The sequence below is a fragment of the Orycteropus afer genome, unplaced genomic scaffold (genome assembly GCF_000298275.1).
Source record: "Orycteropus afer afer isolate SDZICR_OR568_19922 unplaced genomic scaffold, OryAfe1.0 scaffold00006, whole genome shotgun sequence".
NCBI lineage: Eukaryota > Metazoa > Chordata > Mammalia > Tubulidentata > Orycteropodidae > Orycteropus > Orycteropus afer.
The window spans coordinates 29,822,904-29,834,929 of NW_006921593.1; the positions used below are offsets into that span (position 1 = coordinate 29,822,904).

Below are 12,026 nucleotides of genomic sequence, written 5' to 3' on the forward strand. Positions count from 1 at the left end.
ATCACCGGCTTCATTATCTCTGTAGAATAACTTCCTTGTTTGATTTCCATGTTCTTAGGGGAAGAAGATAATGATCCTGTATTCATAATACATCCATTACTGTAATCTAGATTTACGTAATGGATGATTTCAGGGAATTTGCTTTTGGTTTTTGCCTATGTAAATAACACTGCAGTTCAGAGGTCATAGATGCTTCCAGGTTTCTACATTTTCCTTCCCAGTTGATATCTTTTGTAAAGATATGCTTGGAGAACAAATAGAACTGAAAAGATGTCCCTTCTGTTCATTGCCTCACGTGGACAATAATATGGCCTTATTGTTAGGAGAAGCCAAAGGACACTTGATGCTTGTGAAAAGAGAAATCTTCTGGATTAGGAGTCAGCAAACTTTTCCCCCTGAAGGATCGGGTAGTAAACATTCTAGGCTTTGCAGGCTATGGAAGTCTCTGTGTCCACTACTCAATGCTGTCATGGCAGTGCAAACAGTCATAAGTGGTATGTAAATGGATGTGCTAGGCTGTGTTCTAGTACAACTTAATTTACAAAAACAGGTAGTGGGATGAATTTGAACTATGGGCCATTGTTTGCTGACCCCTGACCTAGAGCAAGAATTTTTTGGATCTCATCTCTATGGACATCTTGACCTGGACAGTTCTTTATTGTGGAAAGGCTGTCTTGTGTATTGTAGGATGTTTAGCCTCATCCCTGGCCTCTACCCATTTGATGCAGGTAGCACCTCCATCCCCACTTGTGATGACGAAAAATGTCCCCACACATTGCCAGATGTCCCCTGGGGGCTGAAATCGCTGCCAGGTGAAATAATAAAGATGTAATAGAAAACATTTTCCCCAAATGACAAAAGTAGGGTAAGATAAAAGACTGGAAAGCCATGACATCTTATTGTCTCAGCTAGGTCGAGGTCTCCTCAAAGGGACCATTGTTGTTGTTAGATGCTGCGAGTTGATTCCGACTCCTGGTAACACCATGTGAAAGTGTAGAACTGACCGATAGGGTTTTCTTGGTCGTATCATTACAGAAGCAGATTTCCAGGTCTTTCCCCTGTGGAGATGTTGGGTGGATTCAAACCACCAACCTCTTGGTTAGTAGCTGAGTGATTAAGCATTGTGTCACCAGGTCTCCTTAAGGAGCCATTACCACTGCCTAAATTTAGAAAGCATTTCAAAAACTAACTGAAACGGCAGTACACTTGGAAAGTGCCCTGTGAATAATTCAGATGTGAGCTTAGCCTACTGTTGGGGTGGGTACAAAAAAAACAGTGCAATGCATTAGAACGTGCTAATGGTACTTTTCTGTATTTGGCCGTGAGCAGGAAAGACCGGAGAAAATCTAACAGTTCTAGTCCTTGCTTGGGCAAAGGTTTATTTTTTCCTGCTTATCTGAACTCAGAACTAACCCAGGCAGGGTGAGTTTCGAAAACACTCACATGTTTCTCGTTGTTTGGACAGGGCCAGGCAAAAATGGCTCAGTTTCACTGTGTATTGGCAGTCACATGTGTTTTTGGAAGTTAAAAACAACATAACATTTTAAGGGAATTGCAAGGAATGTTGTCTTGTTCTTTAGAAGCAAACACCTGTTTTGCAAATAGGAAAGGAAGTGCTGTCTCTGTTGGGAAATCATCAGTTTCTTTTTCATTATTATTATTATTATTATATCTTTAATAATTAAAAATATATATATACAACTTAAAACATTATAATTCAAATAGTCATACTTTAAAATAAATTGAAAAACTCTTTCATTGGGAATGTCAGTTAGAGCCTCACTGGTGGTATAGTGGTAAAGCATTTGGCTGCTAACCAAAAGTTCAGCAGTTCAAACCCACTAGCTGCTCCCCGAGAGAAAGATGAGGCAGTCTGCTTCTGTAAAGATTTACAGTCTTGGAAACTGGCTTAGCAGTTCTGCTCTGTCCTATAGGGTGGCTGTGAGTTAGAATTCACTCAGTGGTAGTGGGTTTTAGTTAAATGTGTTTTTCTGGTTGACATGGAAGAAAAGGATGGTCCACATTCTTGAATAGACCTGTTAACCCCACACCATATTCTCTACTACTGTCACCATCTCCTATGGCCACAGCAGACGTGCTCAGTAATCCGATTCCCTGGGTCACTGGTCACTAGTACTGTTGACTCATCAACCCATTATCGTATCTATTCTAATTCATAGCAACCCTGTACGGCAGAGTGGAACTGCCCCAAAGGGTTTCTAAGCCTGCCATCTTTATGGAAACAGACTGCCACATCTTTCTTTCTCACTGTGGTTGGTGGATTTTAACTGCCAACCTTTTAGTTAGCAGTTGAGTGCATTAACCACTGTTAGCAGGACCCCTTCTTTCTTTATAACCATACCAAGATACACATTTCAGTTATACACCAAGATCCCATCTTTCTGTGCCATGCTTTCCGATTCATTTGGCTAAAGCACTCTACTGCTAGCCAAAAGGTTGAGAGTTCAAATGCACTTAGAGGAACTAGCTTCCAAAAGGTCACAGCTTTGAAAACCCTATTGAGCATTTCTACTCTGAACACAGGGGATCACCGTGAGTCGGAATCAATTCGACAGTAACAGTCAACCACGGCCTTCCTTGTAGGCCAGTCCAGTGGGAGTTTTGGAGAGGACTTGTCTCATAACAGGTCTTTCTGTCCCTCAGGTTACCACGGCCTCTACTGTGAGGAGGAGTATAATGAATGCCTCTCAGCCCCCTGTCTGAACGCCGCCACCTGCAGGGACCTTGTGAATGGCTACAAGTGTGTGTGCCTGCCAGAGTATAAAGGTGAGTGAGGGCCACTCGGACTCTTGAGCCAGAATGGCTTCAGATGACGTCATCCATTTCTCCATCTAAATGCATCCAACTCTTACTGGAGCGTGAACTTGTTTAGACTAAAATCCAGCATTGACGGGGGATGATTTATAAGGTCAAATGGAACAATTCGCCAGCCTCTGGTTTCCTGCTGAAGAACCGAGTTCTCTCTCCTGCTCTCTCCTTCTATCAGACGACTCTGCAGAATGTGTGAAAAGTATTATGAAGTGGGCTGCCTGGCACTGGTCAGATAAGCCTGGAAGAGGAAAGCAGGCTGCTCTGTGGCACTCGTGCTGCACAGATGTAACGCTATGTTTTTGGTTGAGGAGGCAGGTGTACTCTCACGAACTGGCAGATGAATTCATTCCCATTGAGTGAGTCAGTTGGGAGGGAGATGTTAGTTCACTTGAGTGGACATGTATCAATGTCACTCTGGAAAAACAACCGATGTTGATGGAGCATTCATACCGTGCCAGCCCTGCTCTAAGTCCTTAGGTGCATTGATTAATCCAGTAATCCTTGCAACATCCCCACGAGGTGGCTGGTAACATTATCCCTCTCGGACCCTGCCAGCATCCTGCCCAAAGCCCTTTCACTCTGTCTCTCCAATGGACTCTAGCCGTGATTTGTGGATGGGGTGACCTCACTTTAAGCCCAGGCGTCCTCAGACTGCCCCTTGCCAGGCTAGACTGTTTATCAGCTGTGGAGCACATTGTCACTAAGCTGTTCGCTTCAGGCCTGGGTTGAGATTTTGTCTGATGCTTCTGTGGGCTCCATTTATAACCATTTCACTTCACTGCTGGCTCCTCTCACTGCTTACGTGTCCTAACACCAGCCACTTTCCAAACACGCCCATTTGCCTGGTGAGCTTGTGATGCAAGCCCCATTGCTTCTCTTTGAATGGGCTCACCTTTGTTGAGGGATTTGCTGGTGAGTTTCAGGACTTGTCAGCCATACTGATGGATTTGCTCAGGCCCTTGAAGGGAATAGCTGCAGTCAGGCCAAGTCTTTGCTTTATGGTCAGAGGCTCTGATGCTTCTCTCTGAGTGTGTTGCCCATTTATAGCCAGACTCTCCCAACTTTTAGAAGTACATGTATGCTGATTTCACCCACGTGGCTTTCCAGTTCTAGGTTTACCAGAACATCGAGAAAACGGGGGCAGCTCCATTCTGGAAAGCAGCACAGAGGAGCAAGGACTCAGGAGGCTTAATTGGGCCTGTAGCTTCCTGTTGAGCCTGACTAAACCACTTAAACTGGCTGCCCTTCATTTTCTCTGTGAGGAAAGTGATGCTTATAGAGATTTTGAGATTCTTCATGACAGAGTGAGTACTGGTGAATGTGCTCAAACATCAAAAATTCCAGAATTGTTTTGTTTAGGATAGAATTTTAGGAAGTGAACGCCATGTTTATAAATGAAACAAATCATTAATCCAGTGTGTTCTCACGATGTCCCTTACTTTTCTGCCCTTGAACCTTTACTCGTGAGGATGTAGGTAAGAAATAAAAAAATACAATTGCATAAGATGGCCCACTCTCGTCTTCACAGATTCATAGATTCTCATCCTAGCGTTTTTTGTTTTTTTTTAACCTCCTTCTTCCATTCCTGTCAATGGATATTCTAAAATTTTGCCACAGTGCCCAAGCCTCATTCTGAACCACTCATAACTGGCTTTACCCCCAGTTTCATAGGGAAAAAGAGGTTATCATTTGTGAACTTGTTAAAATTTATCTAATTTCCCATACCCTATGGAAGTGGTTCTCAAACTTGACAGCATCAGAATCTGCTGCTGGGCTTGTGGAGACAGATTGCTGGGCCCATGCTAGAGTTTCTCATTCAGTAGGTTTTGGGTGAGGCCCAAGAGTTTAAAGGAGCTCTGGTAGTGTAGTGGGTAAGGCATTTGACTTGTAACCAGAAGGCTGGCTGTTCAAATCCACCAGCTGCTCTGCAAGAGAAAGATGAGGCAGTCTACTTCCATAGATTTACAGCCTTGGGAATCCAGTGGGGGTTGCTATGAGTTGGAATTGACTCAATGGCAGTGAGTTTGGTTTGGTTTTTTGGTTTCTCTGGTGATTGTCATATGCCAGCCTCTGAACCACACTTTTTTTTTTTTTTTTTTAAATTTTATTGTGATTTAGGTGAAAGTTTATAGAGCAAATTCATTTTCCATATAGGGAGCAGCTCACATACACTTTGTCTCATGACATTGACTACAATTTCCCACAATGCAACAGCTCCCCTCCCACTTCCTCCCCATAGTTGCCTCTTTCCTGTGTCCTTCCCTCCCATGCAGTCCTACCCCCTGAGCTGTCTCCCTCTGTATACACAGCCCTTCTATTCTCCCATGATTATTCTCTCCAAGGAGTGTATCCACCTAATGGAAATGCTGAACCACACTTTGAGAAACCCTGCCTTACAAGCTTATCTGCAACCTCAACCATGAGAACTTTATCTCCTTCCATACTAGCTGATGATGTTCTTATCCAGCTCAAGGTACATCCTTCCATGCGTGCTCTAAAGTCCACCCCTCCTATCCATCTGAGGAAGTCCTTATGTGGTGCAAATGGTTAATGTGCTCAGCTGCTAACTGAAAGGCTGGTGCTTCCAGTCTACTCAGAGGCACCTTGGAAGAAAGACTTGGGATCTCCTTCCAAAAAATCAGCCATTGAAAACCCTGGAGTGCAGTTCTACTCTGACACACATGAGGTCAGAGGTGGAATCTTGACAGCAAGTGGATTTTCTCTTTCTGAATCCTTTCTTCACCAGTCACCTTCCTCTCTGCCTATCCTCCACCACTTCCTCTCTCCCTGGTTCCTTCCTACCCCCTGTAAATATGCTCATGTATCTTTTACTCTAAGAAATTGAAGATTCTAGGGTGATGGCAGGATCTCTGGTAGTGTAGTGCCTAAGGCACTTGACTGTTAACCAGAAGGCTGGCATTTCAAACCCACAAGCCACTCCTTAGAAGGAAGGTTGGGCAATATACTTCTGTAGTGGTACTGCCTTGGAAACACAAGGAGGGGTCACTATGAGTCAGGTCTGACTTGACGGCACACAACAACAACAACAACAATAGGGTGATGGCAGCTCAAGGCTACATTCAAGATTTGTGATCCCTCCTGACTCTCTACTGGAGTGATTCAAAGAAGGTTGATGTTCCTGGAGGGGATCTTAAACACATGTGAAGCTTAGGGTTCTCAAGAAAAGGGTACAGGTTCTATGAAGCTTTGTTTACAGCAGAGATAGAGGATGGAGGCTCAGGGAAGAACTGAGGAATCAATGACCAGGTGAGCCCAAAGGACTCCTCAATTTATGGCGAGGAAGTACGTGCTGTGAGTGTGTTGCATGTGGTCTTAGGAGACAGAGGGATCTACTGGTCTCATGAATAGTGACTGCTTCCACAGTTGAGTTGAGCTGGTCTTTTCTCTTGTGTGTGGCTGGGAGAGGATGCACTCTCTTGCTCCTACATGGAGAACCTCATACGGGGAGGTCTCTATCCCATGCCTTAGTAGACAAGGCCCGGTTGGGTGGTCTGTTTAGCACTGTAGAAGACTCCCCAGTGTTCTCTGCCTGAGAATGCCACCATTCAGCCTGCCCAGTAGGGAGACTGTACCAGCAACTCAACAAGGGAAAATAACATTCCGGAAATAAAAACAGAATTACAACCATGGCCACCAACTCTAAAAATTCAAGTGAGGAAGTGAAAAAACGTAATGTATATAAACCACATAAAGTTGAATTTGGATCTGGACAATCAAAAGAGGGACTCTTTCCTGATGGAAGTAAAATATGAGGAAGTGGAAACGTCGAGTGAAAAGATAGGGGATGTGGAGAAGAGAGCAAGTGAGCAGTCTGTGTGAAGGATGGTGCCCCAGGAGAAGGAGCACATGGGAAGGAAACAAGAACCAATAACTTACCAGGATGACTTTGTGAGCTGAAGAAAGACTTACGTTTTCAAATGGAATGGACTTAGGGAGTGTCCGAGGGTTAATGAAGGGGGATGACGCACAACTTGAGATTTCCTGGTCAAATTTCCAATATCCAACAATAAAAAGAATTTTATTTCCATTGTCCTTCACAGGAGGTACATGTTAGTACCAAGGAAAGAAAGAAATGGGCTTTGTTCTACACTTCTGCTGAAATGGATGCTGAACAGCAGTGGAACAGTGCTTCAGCTTTTTAACAAAAAGAACTGTGATTTAAGGGATCGCCTCTCTACATTCAAGGATATAGAAAATATGCCACATATATACTTTCCCTGAGAAAATTATGTAGAAAAATACTCCTATCAAATAGGAACTAAGAACAAAGATACCCAGATAGGGGAGATGGAGAGCAGGGGAAAGGGTTGAGCTTTGTTGTTGTTGTTAGGTGCCGTTGAGTCATTTCCGATTCATAGCGACCCCATGCACAGCAGAACAAAACACTGCCTGATCCCGCGCCAGCTCCATGATCCCTGCTATACTTGAGGCCATCATTGTAGCCACCGTGTCAATCCATCTCCTTGAAGGCCTCCCCCTCTTTCGTCGACCCTCCACCCTACCAAGCATGACATCCTTCTCCAGGGAATGGTCCCTTCTGACAGCATGACCAGAGTAGGTGAGACAAAGTCTGGCCATTCTCACTTCCAAGGAGCATTTCGGATGCACTTCCTCCAGGACAGATCTGTTAGTTCTTTTAGCAGTCCATGGTACTTTCAGCATTCTCCGCCAGCACCACAGCTCAAAGGCATCAACTCTTCTTCAGTCTTCCTTATTCATTGTCCAGCTCTCACATGCATACAAGGCAATTGGAACTATCACGGCTTGATATTAACATCAAGGGTTGAGCAGACGTCTTTAAATCTGGGTTACACCTAACTGGATGAGTTTCATGTGATTGTGATGGGCAATTTAATGATGAAGAAAAATCTCTTGAAACAAAGTAGGCGTATTTGCTGTGTTAGTTATCTATTAATGTGTAACAAGTTAACACAGTCTAGAGGGTCAGTGAGAAAGGGGAAGACTATCAATAAGATGGATTGACACAGTGGCTGCAATGATGGGCTCAAGCACAGCACGGATTGTGAGGCTGGGGCAGGACCAGGTAGTGTTTCGTTCTATTGTCCGTGGGGTTGCTGTGAGTCAGAGCCAACTCCATGGTACCCAACAATAACCATGGTGGCTTAAAACAGGAATATTTATTGTCTCACAATTTCTGTAGGGAAGAAGGTCAAGCACTGCCTCACTGGGTTCACTGCTCAGGGTCTCATGAGACTGAAATCTAGGTGTTGGCTGGGCTGTGTTCTCATCTGGACGGTGTAATCTCACCTTGATTAGAGAAGGGTGTACTCCAAGTTCTCTCAGTTTGCTGACAAAATTCCTTTCCTTGAGGCTGTAGAATTCATGGGTGCTTGCTTCTTCAAAGCCAGCATTACAGGAAAGAGCCTCTGCTGCTTCACGGCTTTAGCTTTAGGAAACATTTGTCTGGATCCAATTAGAGAGCTCATCAGATTAGGTCAGACTCACTGTCCTGGTTGCCGAGTGCCACTCTGACAGGAATATACCACAAACGGGATGGCCTTAACAAATAGGAGTTTATTCTCTCACAGTTTGGAGGCTTTAAGTCCAAGTTCAAAGTGCCAGGCTCTAGGGGCCGGGTGAAAGCCCCTCAGCCTTGGTTGGGTTTCAGCTCTGCCTCCAGCTCCTGGCCCACTGAAGCTAGAGGTGTTTCTTCACTCAGGCAGCTGCTGGCTGCTGAGGCTAACAAGCCCAAGGTTGACAAATAAAAAAGCACAATCCTGATGTTACCAAACCACATGGCAGGCCATTAATTCAAGTCCGTTGTAAGTCCCAAGGTTGGCAGAGCATGGCAAGCTGCCAAACAACAATATGGCTACATGCAGGCCATAAGCTAGAGACCTTTCCCAAAGCTGCTGCTTATATACGGGAAGCAGACCACAGACGGAAAGCAGCTACTCAGCTGCTTGTGGTAGATCCCACCATGGAGGTGATTGTCAGTCTCATCATGGGGAATAACTACCACCCGCTGCCCAGCCACTCAACCAGGCCCAGCCAAGTTGACATACAACTTTAACTTTAACTACCACACTCATCTAAAATAATCTCCCTTTCACTCAGAAGCAACAGACGAGGGACATTAACTGCACCTGTAAAATTCCTTTACCATTTTCCTTTTCTGTTGGGTAGAAGCTCACACTGGAGGGGGGTTACCCAAAGGTGTGACTTGTTGTGGGGGCAAGATCACCCTAGGGTATTCCACTGCATCTGCTCTTAAGGAAAAACTTAAAAAACTAGAATTAAAGATTCATATTATTTTAACAAAAGCAATGAGTTGGAGGGATAAAGGATGGAAAGGATAGGAAGGCAGATAAAGACATTAAAGATCTCATCCCGGGAGGAAGGGAAAGCGTTTAATTTTGGTACTCTTATAGAGATGTTTAGGTTTACATTTTAAATAAGGCTGTTAAAAAGAGGAAAGAAACCCCTAGAAAAGTGGCAATAGATGGTAAGCATTTTTAACTAAAAGTGATGAGGAAGTGGAGAGAGAGCGAACAAGGGAGAAGGGGTTCAAAGAGAGGCAGAAGGGGTTCATCTTGCTTGTTGAGTTGAGTAACCCAGGCTCAGACAACCAGGTGATCCTTATAGGTCCCCGGGTCATTCTTAGGTATTAGTGAGCATCACCTCGGAATCTTGTTAAAATGTAGATTCTGATTGAACGAATGTGAGTTGGAAAGGCAGACTCCAGGCTGGGTGTTGAACCAGAGTGAACCAGTTTGAAGCCCTGCCTAAAATGTTGATTTTCAGTGTTCGGAATATTAATTAATGACTAATTCATGATGACAAGAAAGATTTATAATTAGCACATCCCTGTGAATTTTCATTCATTTTAATTTTACAATTAACTTCTGTAAAGAGCCCTGTTGGAATGGAAATCTTTTCAGAAACATCGCCTATCCATCCCTTAATTTGAAAAGTATGAATTTTTATTAGTTTTGACTGAACTACAGTTTATTTTTACTTGAGACTAAACACAGGTTTTGTACTCGTGCGTGCTACACCTTTTGCCAATGGGTGATCCATGAGTCAGTGTGGAGACTGACTTTGAAGTGTCCACCTGGTTTCGCTGACAACATAAGGTTTTGAGGCAGATCTGAAATGGCACCTTACTTCTCTGACAGTCTCACCTCTATGGCAGCCAAAGTACACTGGCTGTTGCTCTTCCTGAAAGGACAGGACTCTACTCTTACATCCATAATTTCTTCCACACATTAAGTATGGCCTTTTCTCTACAGGACTTCAGGGATTCACAGAGGAATCAGGCAGGAGAACAGATAAGATAGAATTGAACACAAGGAACTCTAGAATGATGGGAGTCCCAGCATGCTCTCCATGCACCGTGGCGGAAGAATGCAGTTCTACCTGGGGAGAGTTTAGGCTTACATTTCCAGAGGAAGGACATTTGAGCTGGGACTTCACAGATGAGTTATAATGTGCCAGGTAAAGACCAGGTTGGTGAAGGAAGGTGTTCCTGTCAGAGGACGCAGAATGCCCAAGACTGGCGTTATAACTGGTTACAACCCAGTGTTGTATAAATGCCTGGGGAATAGGAGGAGGTATAGGAAAGTGCAGCCCTGGCCCCTGGAAAGGAGGGTTTGAGTGGAAGAGACAAAACGGTCAGTTGTTGGCTCAACTGTCCTCTGTAATGAAGGTTTCTGGCTCATAGTTGTTCAGCTGTAATGGACAAGCTGAAGGATATGACAAATGTTGTTTTATAGGGATTAGCAGAGCTTAGAGTATAGAAATGTGAGTAGTCAAAGTGCTCACTGGGGACTTTTGAGACCATCTTGCATCATATAATCATGTTTCTGTGAAGATTAGCTTTTGTGCGATCTTTGTGCTGCCAGAAACTCTCCATGGATGCTCAAGTGACTGAATACTTTATCTTTTGAAAAACAGAAACAACAAAGGATAAAGCCATTGCCAGGAAAAAAAAAAAAAAAAAAACCAACAGATTGAAATTGCTTATTATCGTGGGTGTTTTCATCAACTCTGTCTTATGATTTTAAGATTAAGGGGCTCAAATATTTAGCCTGGGATGTGCTTTTCAGCCTTGTTTGGAAAATGTGGTCATTTGTGTGCTGATATATTGGTTATATTTGATTATCCAGGATAGACTGGCTAATCTATTCCCATAAACCCAGTGAAGATTATCCCTGAACGTTCTTACTTCATGTCCAGTGGATTTTTTCCAGCTCTCAGACATCTTTGAACATTGGCCCTGGCTGTATTTCCCATTACAATTGAAAGGCCTTTTTCACGGCATGACTCACACCGATCGCCTCCTGGGAGCTTGTAAATATGTGTGTTTGCTTTGCAGATAAACACTTTGAGGCAGAAAAGGTGTGTCTGCATTTTACTCTTTCATTCAAGCGTATTCTACTTGAGAATCAGTAGGAAATCAGTCAGGGTTCTCCAGAGAAACAGAACCTGTGTGTGTGTTGGGGGACTTATGTGTATATGCATACACCCATGTACGTCAGTAGATGCATACCACATGTACAGTAAATCCCGGGTTAAAAACGTTTGATTCAAGGACAGCCTGTACTTGCCCCTTAATGTTACATAAATCTGCCCTCACCTTGAAACAATTGAACCAACTGCTACTCAGATTCTTCATCACAGTCGCCGTCACTTGCTGCACACACAGCTTTGAAATTACTGAAGAGGCTTTGAGCCTTTTCTTGCACCAAAATCCAAACCAAACCCATTAGCATGGAGTTGACTCTGACTCATGGAGAAGCTACAAGACAGAGTAGACGTGCTCCATAGCATTTCTGAGGTTGTGAATCTTTGTGGAAGTAGACTGCCTCATCTTTCTCCAGCACTGAAGTGAGGCTAAATGAGAACTGTGTGTATCTGTTCTGACATACCTACAAATTTTTAAAGACACAGGAATGGTTCTCGATCATAACCCAGGGAATGCCTGTATATACATACATGGGCACACACATAAATATATATGGACACATACACATATGTACTTACGCATATGTTGTTGTTGTTGTTATTTGCCGTCGAGTCGGCCCCGACTCATAGCGACCCCTCCTTGGGTTACCGAGGCAGTATCACTACGGAAGTAGGATTGCCCAACCTTCCTTCCGAGGAGTGGCTGGTGGGTTTGAACCGCCAGCCATCTGGTTAGCAGGCAAGTG

General features: G+C 43.9%; 1 protein-coding gene across 1 annotated transcript in view; it reads left to right on the forward strand.

The window, feature by feature from the left end:
- Positions 1 to 12,026, forward strand: part of DNER (delta/notch like EGF repeat containing) — a 435,394-nt gene that overhangs the window by 370,350 nt on the left and 53,018 nt on the right. Inside the window, exon 9 of the mRNA XM_007942160.2 lies at positions 2,665 to 2,787. Coding sequence (XP_007940351.2) covers positions 2,665 to 2,787 — 123 coding nt within the window. The remainder of the gene's footprint in view (positions 1 to 2,664; positions 2,788 to 12,026) is intronic.